We start from the raw sequence: 20493 nt of genomic DNA, 5'->3' as shown, positions 1-20493 counted from the left end.
GGAGACATCCCAGATGGAGACCTCCCAGATGGAGACCTCCCAGATGGAGACATCCCAGATGGAGACCTCCCAGATGGAGACCTCCCAGATGGAGACCTCCCAGATGGAGACATCCCAGATGGAGACCTCCCAGTTTCATCCAAATGCTGTTCAGATGATGAGGCTGGAGGTCTGTAACAGCAGGCTGGTGTGCATCAGCATCAGCTCCTACAAAGCAGGCTTTTCATTTCCCCTCTGATATTAATATCCGCCCGCAGACGAACAGGCTGAATGTGAGCTTTCATTATCTGCCCTCAGGCTGCTGTGGAGATCACTTCTGCTGATGAAAACACAACCAGATAATGAAGAAATGCTGCAGATCTGGTTCCCAAAACAGACTGGAAACGTACCTGCAGCAGGTAGATGTAAATGCGACTGCTTACTCTGACTGGAACATCAAACTTGTTTCCTCCATTGATGCAAAGAGCTTTTAGAACTATCTACTGAAGAAAGTCCGTCAGACGGACTAAAACTGGTAGTTGGTTCCACAGGAGAGGAGCCTGATAACTAAAAGATCTGCCTCCCATTCTACTTTTAGAAATTCTAGGAACCACTAGTAAACCTGCAGATTGAGAGCGAAGTGCTCTGTTAGGAACATAAGGAACAATCAGATCTCTGATATCAGATGGAGCTTGGCCATTTAAGGCTTTATATGTGAGAAGGAGGATTTTAAATTCTATTCTTGATTTAACAGGAAGCCAATGAAGAGAAGCCAGGATAGGAGAGATATGATCTCTCTTTTTCATTTTCATCAGAACTCTGGCTGCAGCATTTTGGATCAGCTGAAGGCTTTTAACTACAGTTTGTGGACTTCCTGATAGTAAAGAATTACAATAGTCCAGCCTTGAAGTAACAAATGCATGGACTAGTTTCTCAGCATCACCCCTGGACAGGAGATTGCTCATTTCTGCAATATTCCTCAGATGAAAGAAGGAAATTTTAGAAACCTCTTTGATCTGGGATTTAAATGACAGGTCCTGATCAAAAATAACACCAAGATTTTTTACTTTATTATCTGAAATCAGTTTAATCCAAATGAAGTGAATTCTGAGCAGCTAATAGATAAACAATAAATTAATCAGATTATCATATAAAAACCAGATTTAATTATTTATAGTATTACCTTTAATTATAAAAGGGTACAAATAATTGTATCTTTATTTGCCTTATTTTACATCTCATTATTAAAGACTCATCATTTATTTATATTTATTTTTTTTTTACCTATATTAGATTTTTTATTTTTTTTAAATTAACCTCTTATAAAGATCCAGACCTGAAAGATGTATATTCAGCTGATTTCCAGCATTATAGACCTTCCTGATGTCTGCAGAGCATCTGGAAAATAAACTGCAGCTTTAGATTTTAAAGATTTATTTATAGGAAAAATATAAAATGATGATTATTATTGTTTTTAAACTTATCTGATCATAAATCATCCTTTAAATGTAGCTGCTCTTCCTGTATGAACCAGAGGGGGCAGCAGAGTTCAGCTAATATGCCTCCTGCTCTGCTCCGGGATTCCTGCTCCGGGTTTTCCCGCCATCCACCTCCAACTAGCGGCTTCATTCTCTCTCTCTCTCTCTCTCTCTCTCTCTCTCTCCCCAGCTGGATGTTTCTAAAGGGAAAAAGGAGAGAGACCCCCCCCTCCTCCCCCTGCTCCTCCTGCTCCTCCTGCTCCCTCAGTCCTGCCGGCAGACGGAGCAGACCTCCGGGAAGGCAGCGCGGATCGCGGCGCTGCTGCAGCTGAGGAAGAGGAGGAGCAGGAATGATGAAGAATCAGAGGAACTTCTCTCCTTCCTCCTCCTGAACCTCCTGATTGGCTCTGAGCTTTGCTTCCTTTTCTTTTTGGAGGAATTTGAGGAGCAGAGAGGTTGTTTTCTGCATCCTCCTCTTCCTCCTCCTGCCCTGTTTCATGTGGTCTCACTGACAGCTGGACTCTGCAGGATCTGGGAGAACCTTCTGGATCAGCTTTCCTCCTGACCTCGGAGCGTCCAGCATGGAGCTGGGAGAAGATGGATGTAGTGGAGATGCTTGGAGGCTGCTGGATGGGCTGAGGATGAGGAGGAGGAGGACAGGAGGAGGCTACCTGCTGCTCTGCCTGCTGCTGGCGGCACGCGACTCAGCCCAGGGTGAGGAGCACAGTCTGAGAGGGAGATGATGGTTCTACTGGTTCTGATGGTTCTGCTGGTTCTGATTGTTCTGCTGGTTCTGCTGGTTCTGCTGGTGCTGATTGTTCTGCTGGTTCTGCTGGTGCTGATTGTTCTGCTGGTTCTGATTGTTCTGCTGGTTCTGATGGTTCTGATTGTTCTGCTGGTTCTGATGGTTCTGCTGGTGCTGATTGTTCTGCTGGTTCTGCTGCAGCAGGGAGAACCTCAGCCTGTTCTGGACCAACCAGCTTGGATGGAGCGGGTCCCAGTGGCACCTCCACCAATGTCTCATGGGGGGGGGGGGCAGATGGGGCCACTAAAGATGTTGGGGGGGCCACTGACACTAAAAGCCATCATTTCAGGGTTTAATCTACTATAGAGGTAAACCTGCCTGTAGAAATCAGAAGACTTCAGGAAGCAGCTCCTCAGGTCCTTCTTCAATGACTGGTTTTTAATGTTACGTCACTGGCAGAATGGGAGGGAATGATAAACTGATGCAATACAATTTACACAGGTGAGTGGGGCGGCCAGCGGGGGGCCAGTGGGGCGGCCAGTGGGCGGCCAGCGGGTGACCAGTGGGGCGGCCAGTGGGCGGCCAGCGGGGGGGCCAGTGGGGCGGCCAGTGGGCGGGCACCCCATGTAGCTGTCCTCCAGCAGTGCCTGAGCAGCCAGGCGATTGGGTAACTGTACGCAGAAAGCGTAGTCGTGGATCTCTGCCCACTGGTCACCACCAACCCGTTCACCTTTCTAACCGGTTTTCCCCACTCAGTGACACACCCACTGAGAAGCCCACTCTGGTGATTGGCAGCTCCATAGGCAGAAACGTGGCGTTAGAGACACCAGGGACCATAGTCAAATGTTTGCCGGGGGCCAGAACGGGCGACATCAAATCCTACCTGAAACTACTGGCTAAGGATAAGGTTAAATACAGTAAGATTGTTATTCACGCTGGTGGTAATGACACCCGGTTACGCCGATCGGAGGTCACTAAAATTAGTGTTGCTTCGGTGTGTAAGTTTGCCAAAAAAATGTGGGACTCTGTAATTTTCTCTGGTCCCCTCCCTGATCTGACCAGTGATGACATGTTTAGCCGCATGTCGTCATTCAACCGCTGGTTGTCTAGGTGGTGCCCTGAAAACAACGTGGGCTACATTAATAATTGGCAATCCTTTTGGGGAAAGCCTGGTCTGATTCGGAGAGACGGCATCCATCCCACTTTGGATGGTGCAGCTCTTCTTTCTAGGAATCTGGCCACATTTATTAGTCCTCCAAAACCCTGACCCCCCAGGGTGCAGACCAGGAAGCAGAGTTGTAGTTTAACACACATCTCTGCAGCTTCTCTACTGTTACCCACTCTTTACTCCATCCAGACAAGGCCACTTTATTTTTATAACTCAGTTCAGTGCAAGGACGATTCAAAGTGCTTTACACAAATTAAATTAATAAAACAGAAGCAAAAGAAAACCAGGATTAAAAGCAAATAAAAAGAAACTGGATAAAAATCTCTCTCCTTTTTCCTCGTCTATGAAAGCAAACATGATTGAATGTTTTCAGGATGGTTCTGGGCGTGTTCCCATGGTGCTGGTCGCTCTTATTCCCAGAAGGTATCAGACGGGCGCCGTTTGGTTCCGACCGGCTGCCTTCCTCTCCTTCACCTGCTCCCATGTTTGGAGAGGAGGATGAAAGCCCTGAGGGGATCGATAGGTCCTGAACCGCGCCGCCATCAGTAAGGAGGCATCGATCCTCCAACCGCCCGCCTGATGCTCCAACAGCTGCTGATGGAGGAAGCTGCCATTTTCCTGCTGACCATCAGAATATTGATCCTGAAGAGGATGATGAGGATGATGATGGTGCTGAGGAAGATGATGATGATGATGTTGATGATGGTCATGAGGAAGATGATGATGATGATGGTGTTGATGATGATGAGGAAGATGATGATGATGATGTTGATGATGGTCATGAGGAAGATGATGATGATGATGATGGTGTTGATGATGATGAGGAAGATGATGATGATGATGTTGATGATGGTCATGAGGAAGATGATGATGAGGAAGATGATGAAGATATCGATGATGAAGATGATGATGATGTTGATGATGGTCATGAGGAAGATGATGATGAGGAAGATGATGATGAGGAAGATGAGGAAGATGATGATGATGTTGATGATGGTCATGAGGAAGATGATGATGAGGAAGATGATGAAGATATCGATGATGAAGATGATGATGATGTTGATGATGGTCATGAGGAAGATGATGATGATGATGATGGTGATGATGATGGTGATGAAGATGATGATGATGTGATGAAGATGATGAAGTTGATAATGATGATGATGCTGATATTGATGATGAAGATGCTGGTGATGAAGATGATGATGATGGTGATTGGCAGGAAACATTACAGCTAAATTCTGATTATGAACAATACTCATGAACAGGAGTAAAGAACAGGAAGTTGGAGATATATGGAGTTGGTCAGTCTGTAGACTGCTGGTTGGAGTGGAGATATATGGAGTTGGTCAGTCTGTAGACTGCTGGTTGGAGAGGAGATAGATGGAGTTGGTCAGTCTGTAGACTGCTGGTTGGAGAGGAGATAGCTGGAGTTGGTCAGTCTGTAGACTGCTGGTTGGAGAGGAGATAGATGGAGTTGGTCAGTCTGTAGACTGCTGGTTGGAGAGGAGATAGCTGGAGTTGGTCAGTCTGTAGACTGCTGGTTGGAGTGGAGATATATGGAGTTGGTCAGTCTGTAGACTGCTGGTTGGAGAGGAGATAGATGGAGTTGGTCAGTCTGTAGACTGCTGGTTGGAGAGGAGATAGCTGGAGTTGGTCAGTCTGTAGACTGCTGGTTGGAGAGGAGATAGATGGAGTTGGTCAGTCTGTAGACTGCTGGTTGGAGTGGAGATAGATGGAATTGGTCAGTCTGTAGACTGCTGGTTGGAGTGGAGATAGATGGAGTTGGTCAGTCTGTAGACTGCTGGTTGGAGAGGAGATAGATGGAGTTGGTCAGTCTGTAGACTGCTGGTTGGAGTGGAGATAGATGGAATTGGTCAGTCTGTAGACTGCTGGTTGGAGTGGAGATAGATGGAGTTGGTCAGTCTGTAGACTGCTGGTTGGAGAGGAGATAGATGGAGTTGGTCAGTCTGTAGACTGCTGGCTGGAGTGGAGATAGATGGAGTTGGTCAGTCTGTAGACTGCTGGTGGAGTGGAGATAGATGGAATTGGTCAGTCTGTAGACTGCTGGTTGGAGAGGAGATAGATGGAGTTGGTCAGTCTGTAGACTGCTGGTTGGAGAGGAGATAGATGGAGTTGGTCAGTCTGTAGACTGCTGGTTGGAGAGGAGATAGATGGAGTTGGTCAGTCTGTAGACTGCTGGTTGGAGTGGAGATAGATGGAGTTGGTCAGTCTGTAGACTGCTGGCTGGAGTGGAGATAGATGGAGTTGGTCAGTCTGTAGACTGCTGGTTGGAGAGGAGATAGATGGAGTTGGTCAGTCTGTAGACTGCTGGTTGGAGAGGAGATAGATGGAGTTGGTCAGTCTGTAGACTGCTGGTTGGAGTGGAGATAGATGGAGTTGGTCAGTCTGTAGACTGCTGGTTGGAGAGGAGATAGATGGAGTTGGTCAGTCTGTAGACTGCTGGTTGGAGTGGAGATAGATGGAGTTGGTCAGTCTGTAGACTGCTGGTTGGAGTGGAGATAGATGGAGTTGGTCAGTCTGTAGACTGCTGGCTGGAGTGGAGATAGATGGAGTTGGTCAGTCTGTAGACTGCTGGTTGGAGAGGAGATAGATGGAGTTGGTCAGTCTGTAGACTGCTGGTTGGAGTGGAGATAGATGGAATTGGTCAGTCTGTAGACTGCTGGTTGGAGAGGAGATAGATGGAGTTGGTCAGTCTGTAGACTGCTGGCTGGAGAGGAGATAGATGGAGTTGGTCAGTCTGTAGACTGCTGGTTGGAGTGGAGATAGATGGAATTGGTCAGTCTGTAGACTGCTGGTTGGAGTGGAGATAGATGGAGTTGGTCAGTCTGTAGACTGCTGGTTGGAGAGGAGATAGATGGAATTGGTCAGTCTGTAGACTGCTGGTTGGAGAGGAGATAGATGGAGTTGGTCAGTCTGTAGACTGCTGGTTGGAGTGGAGATGGATGGAGTTGGTCAGTCTGTAGACTGCTGGCTGGAGTGGAGATAGATGGAGTTGGTCAGTCTGTAGACTGCTGGTTGGAGAGGAGATAGATGGAGTTGGTCAGTCTGTAGACTGCTGGCTGGAGTGGAGATAGATGGAGTTGGTCAGTCTGTAGACTGCTGGCTGGAGTGGAGATGGATGGAGTTGGTCAGTTTGTAGACTGCTGGTTGGAGTGGAGATAGATGGAGCTGGTCAGTCTGTAGACTGCTGGTTGGAGAGGAGATAGATGGAGTTGGTCAGTCTGTAGACTGCTGGCTGGAGTGGAGATAGATGGAGTTGGTCAGTCTGTAGACTGCTGGTTGGAGTGGAGATAGATGGAGTTGGTCAGTCTGTAGACTGCTGGTTGGAGAGGAGATAGATGGAGTTGGTCAGTCTGTAGACTGCTGGTTGGAGTGGAGATAGATGGAATTGGTCAGTCTGTAGACTGCTGGTTGGAGAGGAGATAGATGGAGTTGGTCAGTCTGTAGACTGCTGGCTGGAGAGGAGATAGATGGAGTTGGTCAGTCTGTAGACTGCTGGTTGGAGTGGAGATAGATGGAATTGGTCAGTCTGTAGACTGCTGGTTGGAGTGGAGATAGATGGAGTTGGTCAGTCTGTAGACTGCTGGTTGGAGAGGAGATAGATGGAATTGGTCAGTCTGTAGACTGCTGGTTGGAGAGGAGATAGATGGAGTTGGTCAGTCTGTAGACTGCTGGTTGGAGTGGAGATGGATGGAGTTGGTCAGTCTGTAGACTGCTGGCTGGAGTGGAGATAGATGGAGTTGGTCAGTCTGTAGACTGCTGGTTGGAGAGGAGATAGATGGAGTTGGTCAGTCTGTAGACTGCTGGCTGGAGTGGAGATAGATGGAGTTGGTCAGTCTGTAGACTGCTGGCTGGAGTGGAGATGGATGGAGTTGGTCAGTTTGTAGACTGCTGGTTGGAGTGGAGATAGATGGAGTTGGTCAGTCTGTAGACTGCTGGCTGGAGAGACGGTCTGCTGAGCTTTATGGGGAGATCCAGTGGACTGCGTGAGTTGATACTAGAGCTTCACTCAGGGACCTGGAAGATGGAAGTACAGCTGGATAAACAGGCTGAGAGAACCTGTCCATGATGAGCAAGCATGAGGCGACAGTGGAGAGGAAAAACTCCCCGTTGGGAGAAACCTCTGGCAGAACCAGGCTCCACATGGCGGTCTTCTGCTGGACCGGTTGAAATGAGACGCGGAGCGCAGTAAGAGTCCAGGAGGAATGAAGCTTTAGCTACGATGGTGGAGGAGGAGCTGGGGGGGGGGGGGGACTAACGGGGTCGTCTGAATAGAAGTCCGCCATAACGCCACGGCTAGCTGCGCTTTGGGTAGCAGACTGAGTCCTGGATTGGAGACCTTTGAAGATGAACTCTGGATGCTGATTGGTCTTCATGGAGGTGCGGTCCAGAGCTGATTGGCCTGTTAGAGGCGGAGGAGGGGAAATTATTTAGTTTCTTCAGTTGAACTTTAATCTCGGCTTCATTTCCTGCAGGATATTAAAAATCATGGAAGCATGTTTTAAAGCTGTAGGAGCCAAATCAGGCTCTGGGGGCCCCTGGGTCTAGGGATCCTCCTGATGGGCGTTTAGTTGGCCCTGATTTGGGCTCCATTAATGTGGACGTGTTTCATTATTCAGCAGGAGGAAGCGTGATGTGAGTAATTAAGCGGAAGTTCTTCCTGGCCGTCCTCTGCTGTCTGTATTTAACATCTTCTGCTCGGCTCTGACGTTGCATCCATTATTCATGATGAGGAACCTGCTCCTACCTGCCTCAGGAGCTCCTGCCGCCTCCTCACCTTTAAATCCTCCTCACTAAAGCTCCTGCAGGCTTTCACTCTAATTAGCTTTAACTTATATCCTCCTCCTCCTCCTCCTCCCTTCTTCTGCTCCTCTCCGTTTTCTTTGCTTTTAAAGTAGCAGGACTGAGAAACACAAGGAAGTATCTGCTGGTCAGAGCGTCATGGTTGAACATGTGACCTGGTCGCTCTGAGATGTTTGTTTCTGTTGGAGTCTTTGATTATTTCTTTATTTCTTTATTGATTGTTTATTTCAGATCCCATGAATATTGATCTAGAAAGACGTTAATCTGGTTAAACTGGAAGTTTCATCCTCAGCCTTCATCCTGGTTCAGGACGTCGGCGCCTTCAGTTCAAACCTGACGTCTCTCTGCTGACCTGGAAAATGTTAACATTTGTTTAGCAGATTGGAAAGTCACAGCAGCTCCAGCTGAGCCGGGGGCCCTGTGTCGAGCCAGGGGCCCCGGTACCCAGTGGGGGACGGTGGTTTCCTCCTGGAGGAGGCTGCAGCCTGGCTGCTGACATCAGCGATGGTGGATCTCAGTGATCAAACATCTCATAAAGTTCGCTCCAGTTTTCATGAATCCATTAACATGGAGGCAGTTAAACAGATAAACATCTAAGCTCTGAATGAAAATGTTATAAATTCAATCTATATATATTATAAATTGACATTAACTAAACATTATAATTAAACATATGGGGGAGTGCTCCCCGAGCGGCGCACAATGGCAGCCCACTGCTCCCCGAGGGGAGGGGTTAAATGCAGAAAGAGAATTTTTCCAATGTGAGATGAATATAGTGAAGCAGAATGATGAAAAAGGGGTCCCTATGTCCTCCAGCAGTCTAAGCCTATAGCAGCAGAACTATAGAGATAGCTCGGGATAACCTGAGCCACTCTAACTAGAAGCTTTATCTAAAAGGAAAGTTTTAAGTCTAGCCTTAAAAGTAGACAGGGTGTCTGCCTCATGGACTAAAACTGGTAGTTGGTTCCACAGGAGAGGAGCCTGAGAACTAAAAGATCTGCCTCCCATTCTACTTTTAAAAATTCTAGGAACCACTAGTAAACCTGCAGATTGAGAACGAAGTGCTCTGTTAGGAACATAAGGAACAATCAGTAACTCTGTTCTTCAGCTGTTCTGGATGTTCCTCAGATGGGAACTTGTTGGCCAGCTTCATGTTGTAGGACAGGTTCTCTCTTGCCTGTTGTCCTTTCGTTTCTCCTCTGAGGAGCCTGAATCAGGAGCCTTTAATTGCAGCTCCTGCAGGAGGCGCAGCTCCTCTGAAACAAATTCTGCAAACATCTTTCTGTTTTACATCTCATTGAATTTTTCCCCAGACGTCCCGCCTCCTTTATTGAGGCTTTTATTTCCCCTCAGGTCTGGAACCGTCTGCAGGACGACTCGCATTAAACAGACCATAAATGATCTCGATGTTTCAGCTTATTAAAGATAAAGCATCAGGAATGGAAGCCATCAAAGTTTCAGTGATTGAATCAAAGCTGATTCCAGTTGAGAAACGAACCTCCTGCTGATATTTCTGCCACCGAGGGAAGTGATCCACGACCAACCAACGCTGACAGCTGATTGGCTGCTGATCCAGCGGTTGTTCTCCTAGATGGACGGTGGTGTCAGAGAAGCCTGGAGACGCTGATGGTTCCCAGTCCACCCAGTAGTGGAGCAGGGATCATTGGATCAGCTGTGGCTACTGGACTCAGGGTTCTGATGTTAGGCCAAGTGGATCCATCCAGGTTCTGCTGGGAGTCCAGTTAGATGCTGTGGAGCCAAACTTCCCAGTAATCCACCCAGTAGATCGATGCTAACTGTCCTACAAGTTCTCCATCCATGGATCCCTCATCCTGTCACTAAACTGGCAGCATTCCAGTTGACCCAGTAAGCATGTGGTGACAGTGGAGAGGAACCAGAATAGAAACCTTAATCAGAACCAGGTTTGGTTTGTGTGACCAGATTGGGACTGGAAGAGATGGAAAGGAGACGCGGTTCAGACCAGGGATACTTTCTACCAGACAGAGTTATCCTGGAGCGATGGCCGCCTGCTGACCTACAGCGCCTAGCAACAGGTGGGGGAGGGATACCACAGACCAGGCTGCCAGGGGGAGGCGCATGGTGAGGGAGGGGGGGGGCAGATTAGCATTTAGCACCTTTAGCTAACACATGTCTGCTGCTGTTTGTGAAACACAGACTGATTAAAGAGAAAAACTGCAGACATCAGCAGCTCGGCAGGTCTGCAGGTCTGCAGGTTTGCAGGTCTGCAGGTCTGCAGGTCTGCAGGTCTGCAGGTTTGCAGGTTTGCAGGTCTGCAGGTTTGCAGGTTTGCAGGTCTGCAGGTCTGCAGGTCTGCAGGTCTGCATGTTTGCAGGTCTGCAGGTCTGCAGGTCTGCATGTTTGCAGGTCTGCAGGTCTGCAGGTTTGCAGGTCTGCAGGTCTGCATGTTTGCAGGTCTGCAGGTCTGCAGGTCTGCAGGTTTGTAGGTCTGCAGGTCTGCAGGTCTGCAGGTTTGCAGGTCTGCAGGTCTGCATGTTTGCAGGTCTGCAGGTTTGCAGGTCTGCAGGTCTGCAGGTCTGCAGGTTTGCAGGTCTGCAGGTTTGTAGGTCTGCAGGTCTGCAGGTCTGCAGGTTTGCAGGTCTGCAGGTCTGCAGGTCTGCAGGTTTGCAGGTCTGCAGGTCTGCAGGTTTGCAGGTCTGCAGGTCTGCAGGTTTGCAGGTCTGCAGGTCTGCAGGTCTGCAGGTCTGCAGGTCTGCAGGTTTGCAGGTCTGCAGGTTTGTAGGTTTGCAGGTTTGCAGGTCTGCAGGTTTGCAGGTCTGCAGGTCTGCAGGTTTGCAGGTTTGCAGGTTTGCAGGTCTGCAGGTCTGCAGGTCTGCAGGTTTGCAGGTCTGCAGGTCTGCAGGTCTGCATATTTGCAGGTCTGCAGGTCTGCAGGTCTGTAGGTCTGCAGGTCTGCAGGTCTGCATATTTGCAGGTCTGCAGGTTTGCAGGTCTGTAGGTCTGCAGGTCTGCATATTTGCAGGTCTGCAGGTCTGCATATTTGCAGGTCTGCAGGTCTGCAGGTCTGTAGGTCTGCAGGTCTGCAGGTCTGCATATTTGCAGGTCTGCATATTTGCAGGTCTGCAGGTCTGCAGGTCTGCAGGTCTGCATGTTTGCAGGTCTGCAGGTCTGCAGGTCTGCAGGTTTGCAGGTCTGCAGGTCTGCATGTTTGCAGGTCTGCAGGTCTGCAGGTTTGCAGGTCTGCAGGTCTGCAGGTCTGCAGGTTTGCAGGTCTGCAGGTCTGCAGGTCTGCAGGTTTGCAGGTCTGCAGGTTTGTAGGTTTGCAGGTCTGCAGGTTTGTAGGTTTGCAGGTCTGCAGGTCTGCAGGTCTGCAGGTTTGCAGGTCTGCAGGTTTGCAGGTTTGCAGGTCTGCAGGTCTGCAGGTTTGCAGGTCTGCAGGTTTGCAGGTCTGCAGGTTTGCAGGTCTGCAGGTCTGCATGTTTGCAGGTCTGCAGGTCTGCAGGTTTGCAGGTCTGCAGGTCTGCAGGTCTGCAGGTTTGCAGGTCTGCAGGTTTGCAGGTTTGCAGGTCTGCAGGTCTGCAGGTTTGCAGGTCTGCAGGTCTGCAGGTCTGCAGGTTTGCAGGTCTGCAGGTCTGCAGGTCTGCAGGTCTGCAGGTCTGCAGGTCTGCAGGTCTGCAGGTCTGCAGGTTTGTAGGTTTGCAGGTTTGCAGGTCTGCAGGTTTGCAGGTCTGCAGGTTTGTAGGTTTGCAGGTTTGCAGGTCTGCAGGTCTGCAGGTCTGCAGGTCTGCAGGTCTGCAGGTTTGTAGGTTTGTAGGTTTGCAGGTCTGCAGGTCTGCAGGTCTGCAGGTCTGCAGGTCTGCAGGTCTGCAGGTTTGCAGGTCTGCAGGTTTGTAGGTTTGCAGGTTTGCAGGTCTGCAGGTCTGCAGGTCTGCAGGTCTGCAGGTTTGCAGGTCTGCAGGTCTGCAGGTTTGTAGGTTTGCAGGTTTGCAGGTCTGCAGCTCGGCAGGTCTGCAGCTCAGCAGGTCTGCAGAGTTTCAGTCCAAGGCGCCCCCCCCCGCTGGGTTAGAGTCGCTGTAACCGTGGATCCAGTCTTTGAATGATCCCTCTGACTGTCTGGCCTTGATTACTGCGTCCTTCTGTCCTGCTTTATGACGTCTGCTCATTAAACAATTTCACCTTCATACAAGTTTAACAGACAATGTGGTGTGAAGGAAAGGTGGTCATTTATTTATAATATATAGAATTATTCTATAGTAGGAATTATATAATATATATAAGTGCTAGAGGGGTCTGAAAAGTGGCTAAATATAGCGACTAAAGCGCTAAGTTGGCAACACTGCTCTTTGCATGGTTTGTTTTCAAATGGTTTGCTGCTGTCTGTTTGGACCTTTCTGAACATGTGCAGCAAATGGACTGATCCAATATGGTGGACACTGAAGGGGGGGGGGGGCTGAGACACACTTAATATTATCAGCGTTCTGATGGCATTTTAGCCAAAGGATTTTTATCAAAAACATAATTAATGTGCAGAAATAAGGAATAGTTGTATTAACCATACATGGAAGCAGAGTTTTATGGGAAAACTGCCTCTTATTGCCTGATGGTAACCCCCCCCCCACCCCTCGCCCCCCCACCTGGATGGCTGTTTCTCAGCAGGGTGACAGGAGAGTCTCTGACTGACTTTTTCTGAAAGTCTGTCGAGTTGCAGGTTAACTCGGCGGGGAGGGGGGGTAGTGGTGGTGGTGGTGGGGGGGGGGGGGGGGGGGGGCTGATCACCATAACAATGGGCACTCGTGGGGACAGAGCAGCGTTTAATCAGCTCCCACTGAGCGGTTAGCGGCGCTGACAGATGCTGAGGGTTGGAGGCGGAGAGGGAGGGGTCATTGTTGGCTTTTTGACCCCCCCCCCCCCCCCCCACACACACACACACCAGACAGATGGGGTCTTCCTGAACACAAAGCCTGTCACCAACACATGGAGCATCACAGCAGAGAGGGTGGATGGAGGACCAGGCTGCACCTCCTCCCTCCTCCTCCAGGGGGGGGGGGGGGGTTCTGGAAGATCCGGATCAGATCCTCGGTGCTCAGAGGACTGAACCTTCTAGAGTGGGTCTGGAGGCATCTGCAAATATTTGAGCTCCAGTGTGTTCAGAAAATCACTGATGTTGTTCAATGATCCATATTTCATGAGTTTGGCTGGAGGGGAAATAAAAACATCTGCCTGCAGGGAAACTAATGTTGTTTTAAAAACAGCTAAATGCTAAATGCTAACTGACTCCCTGCTTCCTCCTGCAGGAGGTTCAGCTTCATCCTCCTCCCTTCTCTAGGAGTCTGTCTGGAGCTCCAACACAGAGAACTAGCAGCTACCGAGCAGCCCGGGTTCTGTCCGGTTCTGTCCAGTTCTGTCCAGTTCTGTCTGGTTCTGTTCAGTTCTGTCTGGTTCTGTCTGGTTCTGTCCAGTTCTGTCTGGTTCTGTCTGGTTCTTTCTGGTTCTGTCCAGTTCTGTCTGGTTCTGTTGGGACGGCCCGGTTGTGTTCTTAGGATGTGGGTGAAGAAAATAAGCTCCTCACTCTGATGTTCAACGTTCTCCTGGTTCTTGCTGGGTTCTCCACCTTCTGAAGCCTCCTCTCCTCTCCTCTCCTCTCCTCTCCTCTCCTCTCCTCTCCTCTCCTCTCCTCTCCTCTCCTCTCCTCTCCTCTCCTCTCCTCTCCTCTCCTCTCCTCTCCTCTCCTCTCCTCTCCTCTCCTCTCCTCTCCTCTCCTCTCCATGATCCACCATCTGGACCTCCAGCCAGACAGTAACTATAGTTTTATGCTGCCTTCTGCTGATGGAACCATCGCTGATTAGGTTGGACCGTCCAGAACCCGAATCCATCAGAACCTGGATCCATCAGAACCTGGATTCATCAGAACCTGGATCCATCAGAACCTGGATCCATCAGAACCTGGATCCATCATCATCCATCCAGCTTTCCATGCTCATCATAACAGTTTATATTCTGATATGAAACCGATCAGGATGATTATTGATCAGATTAATGTGTTTAAAATGTCCATCAACTGCAGATATTCTGCCTAACCAGCAGCCCAGCAACAGGTTGGGGAGGGGAAGCACTGCTTTGCTGGGTGCTGCCTTCATTCTAAGGATTTAATGCTGTAAGGATTTCAGATGGAGGGGGGGGGGCTTTAGAGCTGGAGGATAACAGGAAGTGGCCTCTGGTCAAAAACCAGAGTTCTAGGTCTGGTTCAGACCACAGTTCTGGTTCTGACCAGAGTTCTGGTTCTGTTTTACCACCTGAAGGAGAGAGCTTGGAGTCTCAGACCCGACCCGCCTGCTGACTCCTGACAGGAAACCTTTGGATGATTCAGAACCAGAACCGGACCTTCAGCTACATCTTCAGTATCTGACCTCAGGAAGGTCAAAGGTCATGAAAGCAGAGCGTACTTCTGACTAAATGAACGGTTCTAAGGTGGTTTCTGACGGTAAAGAAGAGATGGAAACAGTTTAAACGCAGCCGTTCAGCTATGGCGCCGTTTAGCTATGGCGCCGTTTAGCTGTGGCGCCATTTAGCTGTGGCGCCATTTAGCTATGGCGCCGTTCAGCTATGGCGCCGTTCAGCTATGGCGCCGTTCAGCTATGGCGCCGTTCAGCTATGGCGCCGTTTAGCTATGGCGCCGTTCAGCTATGGCGCCGTTCAGCTGTGGCGCCGTTTAGCTATGGCGCCGTTCAGCTATGGCGCCGTTCAGCTATGGCGCCGTTCAGCTGTGGCGCCGTTCAGCTGTGGCGCCGTTTAGCTGTGGCGCCGTTCAGCTATGGCGCCGTTCAGCTATGGCGCCGTTCAGCTGTGGCGCCGTTCAGCTATGGCGCCGTTCAGCTATGGCGCCGTTTAGCTATGGCGCCGTTTAGCTATGGCGCCGTTCAGCTATGGCGCCGTTCAGCTGTGGCGCCGTTCAGCTGTGGCGCCATTTAGCTATGGCGCCGTTCAGCTATGGCGCCGTTCAGCTATGGCGCCGTTCAGCTGTGGCGCCGTTTAGCTGTGGCGCCGTTTAGCTATGGCGCCGTTCAGCTATGGCGCCGTTCAGCTATGGCGCCGTTCAGCTATGGCGCCGTTTAGCTGTGGCGCCGTTTAGCTATGGCGCCGTTCAGCTATGGCGCCGTTTAGCTATGGCGCCGTTCAAACAGGAAGCGCCTGATCAGCTGCTTCCTGTCCTGCAGTCCTGGATGCTGCTCTGGGGTCAGACTTCTGTCTCTGAACGTCATTTACCGCCATTAACTGATGTTTACAGTCATTTATCATCATTTACCGTCTGCTGACATTTATCGTTGTTTATCGTAGTTTACCGCCATTTACCGTCATTTATCGTTAATTATTATTATTTACCGTCATTTATGGTCATTTATCATCATTTATTGTCCTTTCCCATCGTTAACCGTCCTTTGCCGAGGCTAATATTTGATGACCTGACATAGCTTTACACCCGGCCTGATTGCAGCACGCTCTATAAAACCTAGCTCTGCTAGCTAGTTAGCTTAACTTTCTTTGTGTTCCAGCCCAACGTAGCCTAAACATAAAGCGTTATTACGCTGAATCGCCTGGTGAATTCGCTCAGAGGAAGGAAATCTAGTTCATCTATTTCTCCTTTTCTTTTTGGATATTTTATTAGTTCTGTGACAGTCGGGTGAAGTGGACGGCCTTCTGTTCCGGCTGCACAGGCAGAGGGAGGAATTTTCTCAGCTGCTGGTCGGTTCTCCGGCTGATGTTCTGCAGAGAGGCGACAGCCAACAACTCCCAGCTTCTGTCTGGGATTCAGGCTTTCACTGTTTAACTGGTTCTAGTCTGAGACACAAAGCAGATTCAGTCCCTCCCAGGTTTCTATGGACTTTAATTAAGATGCAGGACTGATGTCAACCCCCCCCCCCCCCCCAGCCACACATGCGGGGGCTAATCCATATGGAGCGGCTGTGATTGAGTGCTGCCCGGGTATCAGGTGTTCTGCTTCTCTTTTGTTCTCCCTTCCTTTCACTTTCTTTCCAACAAAAGGCGCTTAATGAAGTGTGCTGCAGGATGGCGGCCGTCGTTTCAGAGCCGGAGGAAGTATCACAGCCACCAATTAGTCTTTGAATGCTGCCGGTTAGATTCTGCACACGTAGAGAAGCTAAGCCCCGCCCACAATGACTCCAGAGCAAATGCAGTTGGTTGTTTGAGTAGAAGCAGAGGTCCAGCCAGCGCCCCCTGCAGGTAGCAGTGGTCATTGGATGCAGTGTTAATTCTATTAGCTTTTTTTTATTTAGTCTCAGTCACAATGATGAAACTCAGTTTTAGTCTTAGTCAAATTTTTGTCATTTTTGTAATTTTAGTCAATGCTGTAAATAATAGAACTTCACTCACTGATTCTTTTTAACATAGATCCCTCTGAACACATTGGACCTCCTGTCGGCTTGTTTCATCATTTCCACAAAGTCTTCATCCTCAGTGGTCCCTGCAGGCAGGCCAGGACGCCCAGTCCACTTCGCCGCTGAGTTCTCCAGGACTTCCTGCTCTTTGGCGCCTGATCTTAATTTATTGGTTTACGTTCTACGAAGAGTTCTAGAGAAAAACGTACCAAAAAAGGAGCCGCCCGGGGCGGCTGCCAATGTCGCCCCTATAAGAAACTAACAGTAGCTACGTTTACATGGACACAACTAATCGGATTGAAGGCCTGATCAGATCAAAAATGTTTCATGTAAACATGTCAGACTGAAGATTCTAATCCGATTCGGTCCGATCGAAAATAAATTTAATTCCGAAAGAGAGAGGTGGTTTTTGCCGATCGCCATTCCGATTGGCGTCCATGTAAACACCCATTCGGATCTTAAGAGTAAAATAATCTTCACTGCGCATGTGTGCGACGTCAGCGTGACGTTTTCCGCCTTGTCAACAACAGGAAACCACCGGTCGCTCTCGCTCTCGCTGTGAACAACATGGCGGGGGGAGTCTAGGAACGCCGACTTATACACTCAAGTTCATTTAAAGCTGCAGGAAGCAGGAATTTATCCTCCTCCTCTTCCTCTTTTCTCTCTCCACAGCCCACTCGCTCTCCCACGCCGGTTCAATCGCTCATTCTCTACATTTTCTCTCTGACATTTCGCTGCCAAGCGCTTTTTTCCTCCTCTCTCCTTTTTTCTTTCCGCTCGCTCCGAGCGCATCGTTTGTCAGGCCTCCCAAAAACCAGACGCAGACAGAACTGCCAAGTTTGGCAGGAAGTTCTGCGCATGCTTAAAAGATTTAATCTGATCCAACGCTTGTTACATGTATACACACGTCATGATCGGATCATTTCATTTAGTGTCCATGTAAACGGAGATTTTGAATTTCCGATCAACCAAGGTTTGGATCGGATCGGGGAAATTTTGCGCATGTAAACGTAGCTAGTGATTCTAGTACTGATTCTGGTCCTGGTTGGATTCTGGTCCTGGATGGATTCTGATTCTGGTCCTGGTTGGATTCTGGTCCTGGATGGATTCTGATTCTGGTCCTGGTTGGATTCTGGTCCTGGATGGATTCTGATTCTGGTCCTGGTTCCTATTATTTCTCGTTGACTCGTGTGTTTTTCTCTGTTTTTTTCTGTGCTTCTTGCCGTCTTCATGTTGTTCTGTTCTAAAGTTGGTGTCTGAATGAAGGCCCCAGGAAGCTCATGGAGCTGAGATTCCAGAAAACGAGCAGATAGATATAACTCACCTTAGATAGAGTCGACTCAGGAATAACTAGACAGGTTCAGAGTTCTGAAAGCATTAATCAGAACTCTGAGAAAAAGCAAACAGAACATTCAGAATTGGTCCTAAACTGGTCTAACACAGAGCAGCCACTGGTTTTCCCTGGAGTATCGTTCCGGAGAGATGGAGAGAAATTTCCAGGGCTGGTTGATGGAGGACAGAACAGGTTCGGAATAATAAATCTCTGCTGTAAATAATGTCAGCAGCGTCTCCTCTGAAGGACGCCTCTGAAGGAGTCGGACAGCAGATGCTAATGCAGCTGCTGATGATGGGAGGGAATCTGCTGCTGCGTTTATGGAAATGTGTCATGAAAGTCAGGACGTTCCCACTTAGATCCGGATTCACAGCAACTGGAGTGGAACCCGGAAAAATCTGAGAGCCTGAAGCTCGAGACGCACGGCCCTCATCACTGGCAGGAATGTTAGCAGGAATGTTTGCAAGAATGAAGAAGGAATGTTAACAGGAATTATGCAATAAATTTGGGTATCCGGCTGCATTTCTCTGCACCTTTTCCTGGATCTTTGTTTTCTTGTTGTGATTTCAGAGAGATGATCTGTGGTCTGCAGCAGAATGTAGTAGCAGGTTAAATGAGATCCAAGCCTGCTGTGTTAGAGCGCTTTAAATGGAAAACACCAGTGGAGCTGGAGGGGGGGGGGCATTGATATTCAGGACACACACGCACGTGTTCGCACTCGTCCTGTAGCTCATTCGGGCTCTCCACACATCAGTGGCAGCATCGAATGAAGATTGAATATCTAGAGAGGTGAGGAAAGAGGCGGATGAAATGAGGTGTGTGTGTGTGTGTGTGTGTGTGTGGGGGGGGGCTCCAGGCTGAAAGTGCCGCCTGATTGGATGAATCTGTAAATAAATAAACAAAGAGCGCGTCTGTAATCAGAGCCTCTGATTCCACTCTGCTGCTCTGTGTAATTATGCGTGTTTATGTAAATGCAGACTGTTGATGAGATGGTAATGGATATCCCACACTGACTTTAATGGATTCTGGAGAGAGCAAGAATTAAACCAGGCGGTCTATTAAAGGCCGGCGAGGTGAAGGAGCCCCCCCTCACCCCGCCATGCATATATAAAGCTGATGTGTTTTATTCTGTTTTAGCTCCAGCAGAGTTTAACAATCATGTCTGATGGTTTCCATGTTGGGTCATCTGACAGATTTACGCTCACGGCTTGATGCTTACATCACAGGGAATTATGGGGGGAGGATTTTATGTTTAGAGAGATATATCCAAGCATTTCAGATGAGATCTCATAAACAGGCCTGGTTTCTTAGACAGAGGAGGGAAGGTTTTATAAAAACACTGTGTTGCTTTAGGGATTTGAATCCCTTCAGGAAGCTGAAGATTCCCTGCTGTGTTTGGGATCATTGTTCTGTTGATGACCCAGTTTTTAGCTCACAGCCAGATGGCCGAGGAGTTCATGGTCCACTCCCTCACTGCAGGGCGTGCTGTGGCTAAAGGACAAGCCCGCATCATGACTCTTCCTCCTCTGTGCCTCACAGTTGTTACACTGCGAAAATGATCTAGAAATAAGTGAAACATTCCTTAAATCAAGTGTATTTATGCTTAATTTTAGTAGGTTGATGGAATGATTTGGAAATAGAAGGAGTATTTTTACTCTTAAAATAAGACAATTAGATAACATGCACTTGCAATAAGACAATGCAATTGCTTTTTCTTATTTTAAATGTAACTTGTCTTGTTCCTTTGCCAAAGTGTCTCACTGACCTCCTCAATTCAAGACAAAATGCACTTATTTTAAGAAAAATGACTTATTTAGATTTCCATTTTTTTGCAGTGTATGGAGGGCTATTCTTTTTCCTGTGAACTTTAATATTCAAGGTGCCAACCTAAAAACTAAAAGGTCAAACTAGACGGATCTATGGTAGAAACAATATGGCTCTATGCAAACATTTAACATGAACTTTGTAGAAATACGATTCACAGAACCCGGAGAAACAAATACTGAACAGTTAAAAAACATTTTGACTGGCAAATCCACAGTTAGCTTTAGCTGCTAGCATCAGCATCTACCTCCTAATCTGAGCGTCAACAATGATATCCTATTAGCACTGATGTTGTATCGCTAACTTTAGCCATGAATTCATGTTGCTCTGATTTTTACCTTTAGCCTATAAATAACATGAGCATCAGTGTCACTTAATGACCATAACTAAACTGAATTTGCAGAGGTAAAACAGAAGATGAAGTAAAACATTAACCATATTAACATCTACCATATTAATGCAACAGCAAACATAGAGCTATGGTTGGTGAAGCTGTTGAATCTATTGAGAGATTAATGATAATGATGAGTGATAAATCTCTGGTGCCAAAGCTTCCACCTGTCATCAAAGTTTCAATTTTATCAGGAAAAATGCAGAATTAACCATAACTAGCTGTGGTTATCTTGTTACTAATGACATTAGCTCGCTAACAATAACTAGCTGCGGATATCAGCGTTAACATGTTACTAATGACATTAGCTCACTAACAATAACTAGCTGGGGATATCAGCGTTAACATGTTACTAATGACATTAGCTGACTAACAA

The 20493-nt window shown here is 48.2% G+C and overlaps 1 protein-coding gene across 1 annotated transcript in view; it reads left to right on the top strand.

Annotated features, from left to right (window-relative positions):
• Positions 1-1716: 1716 nt before the first annotated feature.
• Positions 1717-20493, top strand: part of LOC119783698 (netrin receptor DCC-like) — a 126658-nt gene continuing 107881 nt past the window's right edge. Inside the window, exon 1 of the mRNA XM_038285340.1 lies at positions 1717-2171. Coding sequence (XP_038141268.1) covers positions 2039-2171 — 133 coding nt within the window. The 5' untranslated portion in view covers positions 1717-2038. The remainder of the gene's footprint in view (positions 2172-20493) is intronic.

The sequence above is a fragment of the Cyprinodon tularosa genome, unplaced genomic scaffold, assembly GCF_016077235.1.
Source record: "Cyprinodon tularosa strain WSP-4 unplaced genomic scaffold, ASM1607723v1 ctg1051, whole genome shotgun sequence".
NCBI lineage: Eukaryota > Metazoa > Chordata > Actinopteri > Cyprinodontiformes > Cyprinodontidae > Cyprinodon > Cyprinodon tularosa.
The sequence above is the reverse complement of the archived record's forward strand: the minus strand, read 5'-3'. Positions and strand labels throughout refer to the sequence as shown.